This window comes from Eleginops maclovinus, chromosome 22 (assembly GCF_036324505.1).
Source record: "Eleginops maclovinus isolate JMC-PN-2008 ecotype Puerto Natales chromosome 22, JC_Emac_rtc_rv5, whole genome shotgun sequence".
NCBI classification, from domain to species: domain Eukaryota; kingdom Metazoa; phylum Chordata; class Actinopteri; order Perciformes; family Eleginopidae; genus Eleginops; species Eleginops maclovinus.
Window position 1 is genome coordinate 1786156 of NC_086370.1, and position 20029 is coordinate 1806184.

Genomic DNA, 20029 nt, shown 5'->3' on the forward strand with positions numbered 1-20029 from the left:
ATAACATAATAGGAGAGCTTTAAAGTGAAAGCAGTTAAGTGACCTGTTTTGTGTGTATTCCACAGATGAAATCTAATTCAAGAATGATCAACTATCCTGATAACTAGCAAAATATTATAGGTGGTATCTTACCCGGTTCCCTTTGAGTCCTTGTGGTCCTACTAAACCCTGTAAAAATTAAATGAGACAACAGATTAGTGGCTGTGAATATTTGCCACATATTGGGAAATATACTTGCTTGCCGTTGCTGAATGAAAAGTTAACTGCTCTCATTCAATTCGGCAACACAGAAAAATAAAGCAAAGCCAGACCAGTTTCAATATTACAAACTGCGCCCAGAAGGATTGGGAAATGTTTTTTGCAAGTTAAATATACAAATTGACCGGAAAGTTAATTGAAATGCACACAAACCTAGTCATTATAATACAAGAATTGAAAAAAATCACATAATAAAAGGTTCACAAATATATTTCTGATTCACACAGATTCATTTTTTCTTTTACAGAAATCTAAAACAAATCTATAATCAAATGTTATAACAAGTTTTTTTAGAGAGTGTGTTTAATCTAGTTTTAGAGCAGCCCTGGCGGGTGGCTACTCTTCCACCAGGTTCATTCACCCACCTCCGCCTTAAAGGTTTTAGTTATGATATATAACGTGTATTTGGTATCAGCACCAGTCATTTTACTTTACAATGTGGCCAAAAAGCAAGGAATACTTTCATCGGTCAACAGTAAACCTGGTATTCTATTGGTGGAGGACTTTTGCAAGGGTTATGCATTATTAATACACTGATCCTAGAGCAGAGGAGAAATCTTTGAGCAGATCCAATAGATTGAATATATACAGTCGGCGAGAAACAGCCTGAGTGTTAGAGCAGCTGGAGCGCAGGACAAACTTTGCCTCTATTTGCAAGCATTTCCAGTATATTCATAACTTATATTGATTATTGTTTAAACCAAAATGTGATGTAAGACATGAAAGGAAAACATATAATTCCCACACCTCAAAGTTCCTCAAAGTGAGGTCTATAGCTTTTAGTGAAATTGTTGTTACTCAGTGAGTTTGATAGAGCTCTTAGGGAGATTTCCGTCCAGCAGTAAGTGCAGTGATGAAGACTGATGGTCTGGAACTCCAGCAGGTCCCGGTTTCTGGGTATGATGCTGTGATAGACTTTTTAAAAGTAACTTCAGACTTACAGGGATGCCTTGAGGCCCGATTGGTCCTGGTAATCCTGCATCTCCCTTCTCAGCCTGAAGTGACGAGAAAAAATCCCAGGCATGTCATTTCCTATAACTGTATTTATCTAAAAATATATTCATATGAAAAACACACCAAAGATACTCACTCTCTCTCCCTTTGGTCCTGCGGGTCCTGAAACACCTGCTGGTCCTATTAGCCCCTTTAAAACAGAAAATGGGAGATAAATACATTTTAGCAGAAACACATATAGCACAAGGGAAATATCCTCAATAAACCCTCATGTCAGTAAATCAAGAAGCTTTCTGGTGTAAATGAAAAGATGTCACAAAAGACAAAGTCATGGACCATTTGGATTTTTTCATTTACAGAGCAAGCTTGTTGAACTCCTGACCAAACTGCTGTTAAACTGAAGGGAAAGGATTCAGATGTCAACAGCTGCAGTTGTCTGTCTAAGCAGCAGTCAGGACGGTGGAGGAAGACCCAGCATCTCAGGCATATCCACGTCTGCCCTGATGTATGGCTGTCCAGATAGACTGAGTGACATGTCAACATGCAGCATCTCTGCATGCTCCTTCTGGATAGTTTCTGAGCATGGCAGCTGTGCAGCCTGCGGCTGATACAGGACCTGGAGGACAGAGTCATCGAGGCAGGATTGAGGACTGACGTTTACACTGATATGATGTACGCTGTCAGACAAAATGGAAAATTGCAACAGTGGTGGAAGATACCACTAGATTAGGGATGTTCCCTGAGTGCTCTCATTTAAAATAATACTAGTTCAGTCATATTTCTGTCTTATTGTTTTCATAAAATGCATTTGGTTTGTTTTTAAAACTTGAAATTAAAGATCAGAGGTGGGAGTACTATACGGAAATACAATTTTGAGGAACTTTACTTGAGTATTTCCATTTATTTCTGCTTTATACTTCCATTCCACTACATTTAAAAGGGAACATTTTACTTCACTACATTTATTTAACAGCTCTAACTACCTATAACATATGCATCTCCAAAATAAAACTAGTAACTCTTTAAGTCACAAAATTATTTAAAGTTTAAGTGAATCAGAATCTTTGTCTACTGCAGTAAAATGCTACTTGATGCAACAAGGTTATCTAGAATTGTCACTTATGTATATATATATATATATATATTATTATTATTATTATTATTTACACACATAAAAGCAATTTTTTCTGCACAATGAGTACTTTCAATGCTTTAAGTACTTTTTGCTGATAGTACTTTGGTACTTTTACTTCAGCAAGATTTTGAATGGAAGACTTTTACTTGTAATAAAGTATGTTGAGCATAATGTATTGGTACTTTTACTCAAGTAAATAATCTCAATACTCCTTCAACTTGTGTTAACGTAACATCAGCCTACCTTAACATCAGAAATCAGAATGATTAAGATGACCTAATGTAAATCCTGCCACTGTTGGATAAAGGGTTTCTGATTCAGATTGTGAGGGTCGCAGAATGCTCATTGAACCACCAGAAGGATGTGGAACATCTGCGAAGGAAAAGGCTTAGCAGCAACTGAAACAATGCTGTATAGAGGACTAGAATTAATTTAGCATAGAAGAATCTTTATTAATTCATTTGTGATATCTTGATCTGTTATTTCATTTGTTATCTTTCACTGTCAACATGTACATGTTTGGAGTTGCCCTGTGTCTCTGAACAACAGTCATCATGCCAGTGCACCCTCAGAACCCAGCCCTGAACCGCCTGTCCTCACAGAGACACTTCAGGAAGGAAAAGAGACAGGACGAGCATGGGAAGCAGGAAAGCAAGCGGACAAGACAAGCAGACACAAGCAAGCTGTAGCAGGGGGTTGGAGGAGGAGGAAGAGAAGGAGGAAAGGGTGGGGGCGGCTGGAACAGGACTTGCGCCACTCACCACTGGACCCGGTCTGCCGTCTAACCCATGAGCCCCCTGTATAGCGTCGTACACAGTTAGAGAGCAGAGATGGTGGGGCAGATGGTGGGAGGAAGGTGGGGTGGGGGGTGGGGATGGGAAGGTGAGTGAAGCTGTGACTCAAGTGACATCAAAAACACATTCAGATGATGACAAATGAAGGGTGGTGGAGGTGGTGGCGGTGAAGGTGAAGTGAGTAACAGATTGGCTAGTAGTGGTGCAAAGTAACTAAGTACATTTACTCAAGTACTCTACTTAAGTACAGTTTGTGGAACTTGTACTTTTCTTGAGTATTGAGCATACTTCTGTTCCACTAATTCTCAAATATTGTACTTGTACATTTATTGAATTGATTAATTTAGTTACTAGGTACTTTTTACATGAAAAACAACTTTTATTTATATGGTATATATACAACTAATCTACTCAGGAGTACACAAATAATCCAACATTTGCCTCACAATGACATCATTATAAAACTCTAACATTTTCTAATGATAATAGAATAATAACATATTCTTTAATAATAAAACCTTCTAGAAAAGCCATCCTGCACAATCAGTACTTTTACTTTTGATACTTGAGAACTATTAGGTGATAGAACCTAAAGTACTTAAGTAACATTTCTAACTGTAATGGAGTATTATAAACAGCGTGTTATTATAACTTTTAGTTAAGTAACGAATATGACTTCTTTCCCACATCTGTTGGCTAGTAATTTCCAGCTAGTCCCTAATGATACTCAAACAGGAGGGAGTTCTGCACCTGTGCGGGTCTGATATCAGGTGGATTACGCTACAGAAAGTGCTGTAGTGAGTCTGTGGGGCAGCAGGATGGTGTGTTCGAGTCAAGATAAACCCAGGAGACTTTCCACACGATTTACAATTTTCACTGTCCTTTCACTTGACCTTAAAGGAAATCAGTTGTCCACAATCGGGTTTTATTTTATTGAATTAGCATGGTGTTCATCCGTGAGGAAACTAAGCAGACTATCTGCTGTGATGATGACAGTGAGGTTTGTTCAAAAGCTACAGAATGTATCTTACTTAATAATCCTAATACATTCACACAGTCAGAACGTTAAAGCTAAGATGATTGCTGTTATTTTACAACTTCCTTGAATGAACAAATTCAACAGAGTCAATCCTATTGAAAAAGCTGAGGATTTATAAGATAGATTCCCTGGGGTATGCAGTCTACATAAAGGATTTCTGAATGTGAGTGTAAACAAAGACTAAGAATAGAAACCCAAAGTGACAGACACCATTTTAAAGTGTATAAAAGAAAATATAAAACATCCCTAACAGTATTTTAAAAACATTTGGAATAAAAAAGTAAAATAAAAGCAATAAAATGCAATAAAAGAGTTTTCTGTTGATTATTTTTCTTCTGTTGGACACAATCTGCGCCCCCATGCAACATTTGAACAGGATTATGACGACATAGAAGCAAACATCTGAGATATGAGTCAGTCAGTAACAAATGCATAAACTATGGTTAAAACAATACGGCTGTGTAAGGTTAACACTGAGTAATGCTAACATTTCTGTACTGAAGCACTGATATAATCCCTAAAATACTAAACAACGCGTTACAACTTTTAAAACATCTTTCTATAACACATATTAAAAATAGAAGTCAAGGAATTCTGAGACTTATGAACAGACAGGATGTAGAGGGTACTTACAGGAAGTCCGAGATGGCCTCTGTCCCCCTTGTCACCCTTGAGGCCCGTCGCTCCCTTTTCTCCCCGGATGCCTATGCCTGGTTCCCCCTGAGAGAAAACATGGTACAGATCAATCAGTTATCTTCCCTGCTCTGAATGGCTACAGTACAATGTAGACAACAGACACTATAAATGGAGGCAGATTTAATATAATGAGCAGCTGTTACATATGAATTTATAAGAACATTATCTCACCTTAGGCCCTGAAAATCCTTGAGTTCCCTGGATGGAAGAAAAAGCAGCAGCATTACTGACAGTCTGTCTGTCAGTCATCGCTTCCCACTGCTGCGGTTTGTAGCACCATTTCTATTTAATGTAACCTAATTTATTTCATTGCTTTTTTTGCCGTTAAGTTTAAGGAGTGGACTCACCAATGGCCCAACTGGTCCTGGAGGTCCCGGGGGCCCTGGAGGACAGTACATCTACACACAGACACACACACACAGACACACAGACACACAGACACACACACACACACACACACACACACACACACACACACACACACACACACACACACACACACACACACACACACACACACACACACACACACACACACACACACACACACACAAACACAGGCAAGTTTAGTGCTCTCATTCACCATGAGGTGCACTAATCACACTGGAGGGAAATGACCCTTACCATTTCTGACCTGACCCCTTCTCCAGGTTCTCCTTTAGGACCCTGTGAGGATGGGAGACAGCAGGTCATCACACTATTCTTCATCAGATAAACACGTGTGAACACACAGCAGCATTGAGGAATACAAAACATTTCTACAGTTCCCCCCTTGCCAGGTCATATTTTGCATCCAGCAAGAAGCAGACTGAGGGGCCCCACTGCGTACCATTGAGCCAGGTAATCCAATAGGGCCAAGGGCCCCTGTGGCCCCTTTTTCACCCGTAGGGCCATCTAAACCCTACAGAATAACAAAGGGGAAATGGACATCACGACAACCGCAGAGCATTTGGGATCAGCATCTGATGAATCTAACTCCACAAAGCATAAAAGGCATATTTTTTTAAATGAAAGATTGTTGAAATTGCTTTTTTTAATTAATTTGTTTTATTTAGTCAGTGCATGTGAAACCTTAATTTTAATGCTGTTGAAACAGTCAATGTTTAGCAGAGGCCTTACGTGCGCTGTATGGTGTAACAAATGTATGACATGCTTCTCAGTTTAAAGCAGTTTTTCATTCTTCCATCTGTTTGAAGTACTTTCTTACTCAAGCCTTTCCATTTTGCGCTAATGTACTGTATACTTCGACTCCACTAAAGTTTAAGGGGTAAATAAACAGCATTAACCTGCTGTTAAACAAGGTTTCAAGGTTTCAAGGTTTCAAGGTTCAAGGTTCAAACAGCAGTTAAGAGGGGCCATGCAACCCATGCAACCTGTTATACTGCCAGCAGTATAGGGACTGTGCAGTCCAAGCAAAGTTGGGATGATAGGATGGAAGATATTTTAGCATCCAACTGAATAATTAGGAGCATTAAATTAATTGTATAAACCATATGGTGTAAGGGCCTGATTTATTTAAATGATTTGCTCTTGTTTTATTTTCATATTCATTCACTGCTGTCAACTTCACAACAAAAAAGAATCACAAACAAACAAAGCAAGATGTACAGTAAATACCAACAATTTAGGTATCTGACACAATAACTAGTGTAAGCTGATTGAAAATAAATGTAATGCAGCTGAATGAACCCAATGAGTGCTCTCAATTATTACTCATTGTACTTAAGGGGATTATTAGTTAACAAGATGTGTTTATTGTATTTATTGTTGTTGTTGAATTATATTTGTTCTAGAATGTTCTAATTTCAAAGGAATTAGTTTGTTGTATTGAATTGCGTAACTATAAGAAATGATGAGTAAGTAGAACTTAAAGGGTTAAGCTGAGGTCATTCATCAACTGAGGTAGGGTGCAACTAGTATTAAGCATTGCACACAGAATATAATAAATAAGCTTTGTTTTAAAGTATCTTAATCTAAAACGTTTTTGTAAATTGTAATTCTCAAATGAATTAAAGTAAACTTAGAATAAACAAGTTACACCTACTCACCATACTCAGTTTACTCAACCTACTTTTTGGGAGGCAATGTGTTTGAATACTTTTTTTAAGTTGAGCCAACTTATTAAATGTTACAGTGTATCTGTCAAACTTTCAGAAATACAGGATAGTCGGGTGAATAAACATCTCGAAAAATAAAATATAATGTGTTGGAGGCCACTGCATCAAAACCCCTACACGTTTTGAGGAACTGCGATCCCTCAAAGTAACACCAGGCTACAAATAGCATAGCCCTCAATACTGGGCACATTTGGGATCAATGCCTCAGTGAATCAAAAGATGAACATAGCATCATCGGTTGGCCCCTTCCAAGTTAGTGAGTCTCTAATTAGAAAATGAGAGGGCAGCTGGAAAACCAAAATCTTCCCTCTGGGTAATGACAGATGTGGGGTTGGGCTTTGGTCAGGGAACCTCAGGCAGTGAGTGATGCGTGTGTGGGGGGGTGTGGTTAACACAGTCACTCACAGGTGATCCAGATGGACCCATGTCGCCCCTGTCTCCTTTGGGTCCCGGGAAGCCCATGACACCACTCTCCCCTCTGGGACCTTCAGGACCGGATAGGCCTGCAGGACCAATATCTCCAGGTTTCCCTCTGGGTCCCTGAAACACAAGGGGTTGCGTCACTTAATGTGCCTGAAAGAATCCATGTGAAGACAGACATCGTTTACATGGATTTTCAAACGGGAACTTGAATCGCCCTTCCTCTTCATGTGTCATCACAGCTGATCAGTTTAACCACCCTGTGTTCAGCATTGTGTAACTATTCAACTGCTTGGCATTACCTTATCTCCGTCGAGACCTGGAGCACCCGGCAGACCAACTTCACCCTGAAACACAGAGGCTTTATTACCCACAAGGCAAAGCAAGCAACTGGTTTGAAGGCTAGAGACACTAAGAGCCCCCCCTCTTCACTATGTCAATTAGTAACAAATGTATTGCAGGCATTCAAACAAAAATCGCGAAATGAAAACATCTTATTGATATTTCTTTCTCTTTTCTTTATTTGCTTTGTTTTTGATTTTTAGAAAATCCAAAAGTAACACAAAGACATTACTTTTATATTGCAATACTCAGATTTACATTACTGATTACTTTTTTTTTAACAGGTAACTGGTAATTGTAACGGGATACATTTTGAAAGTAACCCTCCCAACCCTGATGGTACATAACCCTAAATACATTTGTATTCAATCACAAAATCATTAGAAACTGACATTAAAAACCAGGAATCGTTTATAGGGGCCAACAATATTTGCCTGGGCGCCTCCTACCAGAATAATCCTGTGGTGGAAAAAATACAAAATGGTTCATAAAATAGTTTTCCATACCTTGTTGCCAGGGACTCCAGGGGGCCCTGAAGGTCCAGGTAACCCAGGGGGGCCCTAAGAGGAGTATACATGTTGTCATTCATACAGATCTTTTCCACTGTACTGCCTGCAGATATCATGAACATGCTATGAAGTTCTTACCATCAGAGGGATGTTGCGAATATCCTGTGAAGTAACACAATTTGTTGAATTAATCTTTATTTTATTATTAATGTTTTAAACATGTCAGAAAAGTGCAACTTAAGATGAGTTACATACATTTTCATTGTTGTGGATTTCAGCCTTTCCTGGCTCCCCAGTTGGGCCTGGGAGACCCTATGAAGAGAGAAAGACAATAATCATGAACATATTGATTAGGAAATAATATTAGTATGTATCGATATATAGGTTGACTTACTCTTGGTCCAACTGAGCCTTCAGGTCCTGCTTCCCCCTAGAGGTTAAATGAAGGGATTACACTTAGATCTTCCATCGACAGTCTCATTCTGTGATAGTATTTGGAAATTCTGATGCTGCCGTCTTACCTTGTCTCCCTTGTTGCCTGTGTCACCCTGTAAGACGAATACATATTGTGACTTCCAAGCGCAGTATATTTGTTGAAGTGCTATTGAATAACCTGTGATTGGTATCAACTGCCAAACTGTTTCCCTTTACCTTGGGTCCCAACTGGCCTGGTAGTCCCGGTGAACCCGGTTCTCCTTTAGTTCCTGTGGCAGCGATGCTTGGCTCTCCCTTGTCACCCTGCATTACATACAGAACAAAAGTCTTGGTTGAACACAGAACCACTTATTACCATCAACCCAATCTCTGGGCCCATCGGACATCACTCTGACATGCATTTAGACTCCGGGGGCTTCAAATATTATCTCTGGGTTTCCGGGGTAGCCAGCAGATATCCAGTCCAAGAGTTCCTCTTTTGTGTGAGGTCATAGTTACAGTTGGAGTTAAGAAAAGATGTCATGCCAATTAGCCAATTAGCCAAAATGATAAAAAATAAAGTTGTGAAAGCTAGCTGATGGGCTCTGAGATTGCATTCTTGCATTCTTTGGGCTCCACACAGACTGTTTAGCTGCTTCCAACCAAAGCCCTGTTACAGGTAGTTGGTAAATACTACAAATACTGTTCATAAATTAGAATGCTTTCCGAAAATACATTAAAAAACTATTTGACTGGTCCAGTTAAACACTCTCAATCCTGTTAATGATATCTTTGTGTCAATATTACTTTTAGGCAAATCTTTTAAACATATGATAATGTGTAGCGTCCAATCACAACTGACTGACAAATGGTATGATGAGGTCAACAATAGAGTTAGTTATACGAATTATACCATCCACTAAAAAGACCAAAGAACTCCACGTAATGGAAACATGGCCAGCGGCACAAAAATGTAAAACAGAACACAGGGAGCTTTGGTCAGTCAACAACACACAAAGCACTGATGTGATGAGTATCTGACAGAAGCACAACAGAGAGTTAGGGTTGCCATTCCATTCAAGGCCTACCCTGTAGCCCCTCTTGCCAGGAATGCCAGGGGTACCATGGACGCCAGCCTGGCCCTTTGCAGCGGAAGAAACACAATTATGACCCACTGAGCTCAATGGGTCTGAATAACTGCCACACAGCTGAAAATTGACTTCACCTTGAACCCAGGAATGCCTGGGATTCCTGGTTCTCCCTACCACGGCCAGGACGGCACAAAGGTCAAAGATGGTGGAAAACGAAGAAAATAAAAACAGTTGATATTGCTCTTCTAGCAGACACATGTAGAGAGCAGTTGTCATACCATGAATTAATAATAAGGGACAAGTTAGGTACAGGAAAAGAGTGCAATCCAATGAGTACACACCATGCAAAACCACTCCAAAGAAATGCAAAGAGGCACACAAAGCCTACAAGTCACATCTGAGCTGGGTGTGTGTCTCTGTAGAACTGCAAAATAACTGCAAAACATTTCCAAAGACTGTTTCCTTCAGTGTGGTTGTTTTTGTAAGTGGGTTGGGGGGCTAGGAACCCATTGTATCTTACAATGTTAAAGTATACAGTACAATTAAAAACCTTAGCTGATTACATGCCAAATGGCAGCCACAGCATGAGGAACTCTCTAAGTGGTTGATAAAAATAGAAAGGGAAATGTACTTGAGCCTTTTGGTTCATCTCTGTAACTCTTTCAGATTAATGAGTAGATGGGTTAAAGATGATGAACAGTCACAGCTGTGACCACACACCCACAGACATAGCTGGTGGTGGTGGGAGTTCTTCAGCCCAGTTCAGCCCAGTGGAATCAATATGTCGACAACTTTGTGTCTGGTGATATTTGAATTTAATTTCTTATAATTATTTGGACAGTACTGCACAGTTTTACCTGCTTTTACTTGATTAACATATGATAACTATGCAAGAAATAGCATTTATTTGCATCCATGGGTTATTAAAACTTATTAAACTTATTTGTATTTTATTCAAGTCAAGAAAAATCATTTGCAATTATTATTGTTGTGGGTCAAGTCGTTGTTTTTTTATTATCCCTTACTTCTTCTTAACAGAAAACACAGTAGACCAGCATATTTAAACTACTATATTTATAATTAATGACCAGAATCATGCAGCCACACAGTGTATTTATTGACTGGTACGGTTACTCAGAGCATTGCTATCTCTCCAGGGTCTTCTACTGCCCAGCAACCATTAAGAAAATATAACAAGCATCCGTTTTCTGATATTATTATTATTATTATTATTATTATTATTATTATTGTTATTATTTTTATTATTATTATTATTATTATTATTATTATTATTATTATTATTATTATTATTATTATTATTATTATTATTATTATTATTATAACTGTATCCTTGGAAACATATCTTCTCTCCAATTCTAACCACACATCATCAGAGTATGGTATAATAGTGCCATCAGAGCTGTAAGTGTCTGTCTCAAGAAGGATTTGGTAGGAGTGACCACACCGCAACAGAATTTCCACTGGTGCACATTAGTTTGTGTTCAGATGAAAGCATAGCTTGATCTCCAAACCCCCAGAAGGACCTGAGTGGTGATGGCTTAAAATGCACAGAGGGTTCATTAGAGCGGCTCCCCAACAATCAGCTGACCCAACCAGGAAGCAGTATCCCTCTTTGATCTGCCTGTAGCATTCCTCTGGAAAGTTTGAACTTGGAACTATTTAAACATCTCTCTTTCCATGACATCGAGTGTGTGCAGGCCTAAATGTCACTTTCACATTCCATGTCATAATTGATCAATATGCTAATCTCTTCATTGAAGCCGTGCAGACACAGGTTTCCCACTTCAAAGGGGAAGTATTGAGAGAGGAGTTTGAAACAGGAGTGAAATCATCTTTTGGGGATGCAGCACTTTCTTTCTGTTTTCATTCTGTTTGTACGGCAGCCAACTCAGTTTCAGAGGGGGGACATGGATACGCAGCTACTCACGGCCAGACCTTTGCTTAAGGCAAGTATCACTTAAGACATAAGATATATGGCCTAAGTTTATCTAACTAAAAAAATACTTCACTGTCAAATATATAAATAATGAATGATATCGCTACATGTAATTTCGTACCAACTGTTACTTATGAATGTCTAATTTAGCCCTGGAACTACAGGATAAGACCTTAGTCTTTGTTTGGGACCTTTTGTCCTTTCAGTATGACTGTTCCCTTCATGTCATGTCTAGCTGTTGTCATCAGTGTTTGTTATGATGCTTTTTCAGCCATTAAACCAGTCGATTGATTTTATATAGTACAAGTGCAGTTACCTAATCTGCTCTGCCTTGGTTTCTGCATTAAGCTCCTCTTTCCTCCCGCCTGTCCATGGACAGATTGCATTTCATCTTGCTCTCCTTAAATCCCCTAAAGAGTTCTTGCAATCATGAACTGCACACCTGTGAATATATAATTATAGTTATTATGAAGCGTGGCCTGAAAATGCTAGTACGACAGTTCAAGTACCAAACAGAATGCTTCAATGAAGCATAGGCCTACTTGATAAAAATGAGGACCACATATTAATAATGCTATGATTTTTAGACAATTTCAGTTAAAAATAGACATTGATCCATTCAATGTCAAAATTCAGTTTGCTAATTTCTTCATTTCCATATAGAGCCGAACAAGAAGTGTTGCAGATGTACGGTCACTGAGAAGAACAACCCAACATGGTTGGTGATTGGAAAACTCAAGTGTCGTGTTACCCTTTGCTCATATTCATCCAGCTGGGTAGCTCATTGCTTCTCATTTGCAGTGAAAGGAAAAAAGGGAGCTAGCTTTTCATTTGCTCAAAGAAGTGCGACAGTTGGCACCGACTCTTTCGTCATAAAATCCATTCTCTCTGATGTAGTCTGTTTCTGTTCCCACAGGTAAAGTAAAATCAAAGACAGAGCTTATTACACAAGTCTACAGCAGAGTAGCAGAATGCTTCCCCAGGCAGACAGATGGGACTTGGGTTGGTAGTTTTGTTAGCTTCCTTCATATCGAGACATGTGCTTTAGAGAAGTCATCATTTGTGGTTAGCACCATTCAGATCTTGTTTTTTCTATCTGGCCATTATTTTCAGTCTGGCAAGGGGCACCGGCAGTCAGCTCGTTAAGATTATAGATTTCCCCTGGGGTGATGGAAGCCCAACCCCTTTAGTGACCAAACCCACATTAAGGAACTGGCCTGCAAAAGCACTCTTTCCTTATTATTAGATTAAAAAAAAGTTTTTCTCAGAACAGCTTTTCCTGTGGATACCTACGAATATGCGCTTTCCTTATAGTTTTCCAATTTTGGATTTTTTCTTCCTCTTCCCCCAACCTGTCCATCTGTTCGGCTTGATAGAGAAAACACACACCAGGCAGTGACTGCAAATGCCATGCTACCGAGGCCAAAGATGAGCTGCTGCGGGTCAGCTGGGACTGAAACTCCTCTGTTTAATCCGTAAAAAAGTGGACATTGATTTATTATATAAATTAGTTAGCGGGCCAAATGGAAGTATTAAGAATAAAAAGGGGAAAAAGTGAGCCCCTTTAGGAACACAGTTCAAAACAAGCAACCAAATAAATCTCATTCACTCTGAATGTTTCTATTGGACTTAATAGAATGAACCCACAGGAACCGTGATGAACCAGTGGCCGAGTAACCAGTATTTAAAAGATCGTAAAAACAAATGCCGGTTGTGCTTGATTGCCAAGTAAAGCCTCAAAGCACAACTGAACACTGAAACTATGAAATGATCTAATATTAGTCAAACCAATAAAGTATAACTATGTGTTCTCCCAAATGTCTAAATCCATGACAGATTTTAGGTAGAGTGTGTTCAAAGACAGGAGTGCCAGTCCCCTGAGAGATACATGGCAACCCAGTTTCAATCATCCAAACTTCAGTGGCCCCGCTCTGGATCTTGCCATGCATGAATAGACCTTGACATGCCACACACACGCTTGACTTTCTCTCTACCTTCTCTCCCCTCTCTCCTGGGAAACCCCTCTTTCCTTCACCTCCCTACAGAGTGGATAAAACAGCAGCTCAGAGAAGCAGTGGGGCAGTAAAAACAAACACACCCTTTCAACCACGGGAAAATCAAATGGCAGCAAAGGCTCAGGGGGAAGAGGAGTACACCTTCATGGAGCTGACAGGAGGTGATCTAAATGTTCAGAAATGGCAGTAGGCCCTAGTGGTTCCAGTTAAAGGCTTATCGGAACAAAAATTGCCATTCACAAACATTTACTGAAAAAACTGAAAAGATGACTTTAATTCAGTGTTTTATGTCAACACATTTCACATAATTGTATGAGATCAGTTTGAAGCAATAATATTAAGTTTAAATAAAAAGTAAAGTCTTTTTTTAGCTATTAAAGATGGCTCTTATAGAAAATGATTCAATCAAAAGAAAAGAAGAAATTAATACAAACAGGATTAACAAAATAATCTATCATGGGCTCAGGATAGAGGGTTATTGGACGTCAAGCATTTCCAAATACCAAAATTCCAAAAAGACCCTGAACAGAACATGGTTAATGAAAAGGTAATGAATCTTACCTTTGTCCCGAGGTCTCCCTGTATTCCCTGTGAAGAAGAGCAGAGACACTGTAAGATGGATAACAGTAACAGCTGTCCACTAGATGGAGCAGGAGACCCTCTGTGAGCGTCATGACGAGTAGTGAGGACGGGTCCACTGCCTCACAGAGCGGGAGTGCAGACTGAAGGAGCATTTCATCTATGTAGTTGTTGTGCAACCTTTGGGGGAAAATTTGCCTGGAAATAGTTCCTAAAAAGGCCTCTCCTTTGTCCTCTCAGTGACCCTCAACTGAGTCGCCTGATGTGCTAATAATGCTCATGGCAGAACACAGAATCATGGGAACACAGAATGAGACGGAAGAATGGTTGAATTTTACAAGGCTGTAATCTGCACAGAAGCTCACAATAACCAAGTTCTTCCAGCAGACCCAGCCCCAACATTTCAGAGGGCTTCAGGAAGATACTTTCCCAGAGAGTGATGCAATGGATAAACTGAGCTTTCTTGGGACAGCAGCCAAACTGTTGGATGATACCCAGATGACTGAGATGCTTTGCCTCTGTGGAGGTTAGTGGAGGGGGAAGTTATTGATGATTGAAAATAACAAACAAATAACATTCATTTTCCATGAATTGAAAGAATTATCGTTTTTTAATATGAATGAAATCAATCAACATAAAGTGGTTTTTGGCATAAAAACATCATTTTATTTTGAATCTGCAACTCTCTAATATTAGTTATTTTAAATATATCATGTTGATTTCAACCCTAGGCTGTATGTAGGTAATGTCATGCGACTTTAGCTGTGTTTCCACCGCATGGCACTTTACTCGCCTCCCGAGCTGTTTACCGTAGCGACGCTGCTTCAAACTGACTTTATTCTCGAGACTCACTGAAGCCTTTCATTGGCAACCAATTGGCTCCTAAATCGAAAGGCGTGGTGTACGATTTAAGCTGGCTGTCGTTTTTTTTATACAATCTGGGTTGAGTGAAAAAAACAACGTGATCACTATTTACGGTAGTCTAAAAAGGCAGGTTCGTTATGTTATCATGTAAAGATTGGATTACCAAATGTTGGCTGTGCACATGTACTTAGCTATTGCCTGTGTCCTCTAACAGAAGTGTGTCAAGCCATGGAAAATGACACGTGGAGAGTGAAGCGCGCATCACTCACAGCTTCAAAGCTAGATTAGACTCTTTAATCTGCCATCTTCACAGTGTGTTCATAAATGTGTGTGTGAGCGTTGTTTTTTACTATATAGTCTGTGTTTAGGAGACTACCAATGAATAACCCAACAAATGCATCCCATTAAATAAATGTCAAAAGCATAAATGTGGCAGCAGATGGTTCCTACATCATTTTGTGAGGTCAGGGCTTCATATTTTTACCATACTTAAAAAACAGCTTCATTAATAATTACTGTGGTGCTTGTTTGGACCAGATAGGGGACACAATCCACTGATATGGGGCTTTAGCCTGAGAGTTATCAAACACATCGATATTTTAATGACACACCCTGTTCCAGTCAAGGCGAACATACACAGGTTTTGACAATGTCTCAAATGATAATTCTACATAGCTGCATGGGCCCATGTGAGGGTGTTTTCATCATCCGCCCATGCAAGCAAATATTTGTATGAGGTCATAAACAAGATATGAAAAACCATCAGCTTCCCTTCCGCTGCATTTGACTGTGTTCTGGGAGGTCTCCACACCTCAAACTATTCAGCACCTCCTAGGCCACTCAACTAAAAGACATTTATCCAGAAGCTACACTGATGACTTCATATAGAAGCAATGTGAATACAGTACAGCTTAAGATTCATTGGGGAGCGGAATGAGATAAAGAAGCCTCCTTATGTTTTTGGTTTTGCCTTTCCTGTAGTGTGTTCTATAGGTTTGTGTGCAAGTAAATGGTTTGCAAAGGCTCAAATCCCTGAGTCCCCTCCAGAGGGAGTTGTCCCCACCCCCCGCCTGAAATGCCTCCATTTGAGTCCTCTGTTAATTCAGCAACATAGTGACATCACTGTGGAACACTTCTGCTTCTATTGGCTAGCGCTTCAACACATTGTATGTAATAGGCTAAGGGGTGGGACATCTCTAAGCGGTTGACCAATCACTGCAGAGTCGGCCAGCTAACCAATCAGAGCAGCTGCTGGACTCTGGTTTCAGACAGAGGGTGAAAAGAGGTGCTGCAGCACAGGCAGTATGAGAAGAATAAAGAGCTTTTTGAACATTAAAGCATGGAGACATGTCCCAGGAGAGGAAAAATGTGTGAAATTTTAAACTGTTATTACTCATGATTAATCAAAGACTATTATTGTGATTAACGCAATACCATTTTTCAATTGATTGACACCTAATATATCTTTATAGATACTACTGATAGTTATCTAATAGAACACAATTAAAATGATACCTTGCTTCCTTACTGCGGTTTCTTCTCACAGGGCAATTGCATTAGAAAAAGGATCACTTCACGGCCAGAATGGAGGAGAGGCATGATAACCCATGATTCATTTCAATGTGCATACATGTTAAGTAGATCTGAGCATATCCTTTAAAGTTTGATTTATACTTTTGTTCTCATTAACCATTGAATGACGAGCAAAAATGCTTTAACTAAACATACAAGTTATAAACAGGCAGAGAGTGGAATACCTTTGAGCCTTCAGGACCTACTGGGCCCGCATCCCCTCGATCCCCCTGTGTAGGGACACAAAGACAATATCAGACACTGATTGACAGAAAGTTGATGAATATCAAACACGTGTGGACTCAACACAAGCAAAGGGACAACTTATTTGTTGAAACCGTTTCCCTCTGAGGTGCTTTCAAGTCCCCTGAACTTCTATATTGTACGTCTATTTTTCGTTCAAATACCAGCTTACAGATTGTTACACCTTCGTTTTGCATCAGCATTTATCCGTGCAGGTGCCTTTAAACACATGTTACATGAACGTCCACCATCACGGAGGGACACAGATGTTTCCTGCTTTATATTTGTGATTACACCCAATCAACCGTCCTGGATACTACTGAAATTATTATTTTTGTTAAAGTTAAGCACAGAAGATAGCTCACCTTTTGTCCAGGCACACCTGGTTCACCCTGGAGAGTAACAAGATATTAGATAAATTAGTATTTCATATTTAAATATAAACAGAAAAGCAGCTGGCTGAAGCTGGTTTTTAGGGGTTTAAATCATGTTTATACTCTGCTGCTCTGTGATCAGCTTTACTGCTCATGCTCAAGCTGATCACACATGAGAGTCCTGCTGTGAGATTCAGCCTGTTTCCATAGTAAGACGCATTAATAAGTCTCTATTTATTTGACCTCACAATCTACATAGTTCCTTCCAAGTAATACAGATGATTAAGGCATCATCTGGGGTTGAAAAAAACATCCAATCCAAAGGGAACACAGGGATGTTTATGTTGTGAAGGTGGGGCTGGTCTGCTGGGTGAGCAGCTGCACAGAAAATGATCCCTGCTCTGTGGCTTGTTTTATTTGGGCCTCAGTGTGTTTGTCTAAGACTTTTTACAGTGATGCTAATTATGTTGTTCAGAAATGTGATTCTGCAGTTGGGTCAAGAAGAGAAATATGTTTACCTTTAGTCCTGGTAAAAGCTGCAGAAACAATGAGGAAATAACAACAGGTTTAATGTTACACCAACAAAGATTCAGTAATGTGAAGAATGTGGAAAAATAAAGGTGGAGGACTCACTGAAGCGAAGCTTACCCTCGGGTCTTTTCCAGGTTTGCCTGGCTCACCAGGCTTACCCTGCACAGAGGAGCAGACGTGAACGACTCATCAACAAAACTACCAACACCAGCTCCATGATGTGTCACATCCATCCCATGTTGTAATACCTCCCTCTCTGTTAGGGGTCGGGGAAATAATCAATATAGCATAGTATCTCGATACTTTGCTTGGTGATATTGTATCGATACGCGGATGGCAGGTATTGCTATTTTATTCTAGAAACTTTTCATATTGCCAAATGAAAGTTTCTGGTAACAATTAGACTAGATGGTGCTGAGGTTTTTCTTGTGCGGTCATGGCCATGGGTAAAGTCATTGGGATTGGCAGGAAGTTAGTCAAAATAAAGATGGAGTCAGCGGAGAGAGAAATCAGAAATTCGCCATATCGCAATATATCGTAACGCAACACTTAGCATATCGTAGAATCACAATACTATTGTATCGTGGCTTAAGAATCGCCATTCGATATTCTCAGTAAATTGATCAACAGCCGCTTTATTGATAGCCTTAGTTAAAAGTTCACAGGTCATATGTTCTAAGGCTGTAAGCGCTGAGTTAATGTCAGTTTTGAAACAGCTGAATCAAACTAATCTTCTGAGTCCATATCCAACAAGTATACTTTTTACAAGTATAACACCGTTTATGGTCTATTAAGTAAAAATAATGTGTTCAAATAATTAACTTACCAAACATCAAAATAGGCTCAGCTTTTCTTTACTTGTAAGGTTCATAATGCTCAAGACAGCGATAAAGTTGTTGAGTTAGTTTTTTATCACTGATACTGTTAAACTCTTGTTACATTTTTGCCAGTGTGGCCGCAACCTGGGGGGGGTTTGTTATTGAGACCCTCTTTTTGCAAGTTTAAAACAGACGATTGAAAAGTCATTCCTGTAAGTCATAGTCAAGTCAGGTATGGACAGACTGAGAAAAACAGAAATGAACTCACTGCTGGGCCGGTTGCGCCATTCAGGCCTGGGGCCCCTGAAGGTCCGGGGGGTCCTGGAGGACCTGGGGGTCCTTGCGCTCCAGGTTCGCCCTGCTGGGAGACCTTGAGTTACAACCTGCCAAGCTGGAATATACCTTGCCATACTTGTCATGCTAACACAACAACCTCACGCAATACCACAAATAAATGCAGCGGGGGTTTGCAGAGACGAAGGTTAGCGGGGGGTCCAGGCAAGCGGTTAAAATGCTGCAGCCAGAAGATTCATTCTTGACCTTCGTAACAGGAATCTGTGATCAAATGTTCCAAACTTCTTTTCAAGGGGCTTCTATCGTAAGGCTTCAAAGGACTTCAGGGAGATAAGCACGCTCAGGTGTCAGGACATCGAGGTGCTTTGTGACAAGTACCCACAGTAAGTAGGGGGAGAACTGACGTGTCAAAAATATGAGACTGAAACCAGTCACAGCATCACCTAGAAGGACTTGGTTTTCCTGACTCCTGGTTGGTAAATCTGACCTCTTCCTAGTCGTAGTTGTAACTAGTGTCCAGGCCCTCTACATAGGCATAGACCGTGGGTACATGGAGGAGCATATACTCCAGATAAAGCATTTTAAAATAAAAAAAACCTATTTATTTCAGTGGAAATAATGTGGAAATAAATGTATGTGTTATGTGGTGTAGAATGTGGGGAAGATACTGAAAGGGAGTGGCAGTTTTGATCCTTATCCAGCCACCACTGACTCTCAGCTATTATCTATATAACGCTCAAAGAAACCGGAGTACCCAAAGTACCCCTAAGACCCTGGATACAGGCCGGAACACTGGTCACAACATTAAAGGACCAAAACTGATCACAGCAGCCAATGACAAGAGGTCAGAGTCACTGACCAGGAGGCAATGGACGACTGCAGAGAGATCAAGGAGGACAGTTACATCTGAGACCAGAATCCATTGCTGAAGAGACACAGTGGTCATGATTTGACATGTTATCAAAGTGTGACACCTGAGCAAGTTCCACTATAAATCTAGTGAGAGCATTAAG

The 20029-nt window shown here is 39.9% G+C and overlaps 1 protein-coding gene across 7 annotated transcripts in view; it reads right to left on the minus strand.

The window, feature by feature from the left end:
• The window catches only part of col13a1 (collagen, type XIII, alpha 1), a 53877-nt gene that overhangs the window by 15729 nt on the left and 18119 nt on the right, over window positions 1-20029 (minus strand). For 2 of the 7 annotated variants that reach the window (XM_063875022.1, XM_063875025.1), the window contains 22 exons: window positions 18991-19080; window positions 18022-18063; window positions 17892-17909; window positions 17365-17391; window positions 16942-16986; window positions 14303-14329; window positions 8916-9002; window positions 8786-8812; window positions 8659-8694; window positions 8520-8576; window positions 8403-8426; window positions 8262-8315; window positions 7716-7760; window positions 7399-7533; window positions 5501-5542; window positions 5224-5274; window positions 5048-5074; window positions 4814-4900; window positions 3109-3144; window positions 1349-1402; window positions 1200-1253; window positions 133-168 (listed from right to left, as the gene is read on the minus strand). In XM_063875022.1, the coding sequence (XP_063731092.1) occupies window positions 133-168; window positions 1200-1253; window positions 1349-1402; window positions 3109-3144; window positions 4814-4900; window positions 5048-5074; window positions 5224-5274; window positions 5501-5542; window positions 7399-7533; window positions 7716-7760; window positions 8262-8315; window positions 8403-8426; window positions 8520-8576; window positions 8659-8694; window positions 8786-8812; window positions 8916-9002; window positions 14303-14329; window positions 16942-16986; window positions 17365-17391; window positions 17892-17909; window positions 18022-18063; window positions 18991-19080 (1101 nt within the window). Of the gene's footprint in view, window positions 1-132; window positions 169-1199; window positions 1254-1348; window positions 1403-3108; window positions 3145-4813; window positions 4901-5047; window positions 5075-5223; window positions 5275-5500; window positions 5543-7398; window positions 7534-7715; window positions 7761-8261; window positions 8316-8402; window positions 8427-8519; window positions 8577-8658; window positions 8695-8785; window positions 8813-8915; window positions 9003-14302; window positions 14330-16941; window positions 16987-17364; window positions 17392-17891; window positions 17910-18006; window positions 18064-18990; window positions 19093-20029 lie in introns of all 7 variants that reach the window. The other 5 variants (XM_063875020.1, XM_063875024.1, XM_063875021.1 and 2 more) reach the window with 4 other exon arrangements.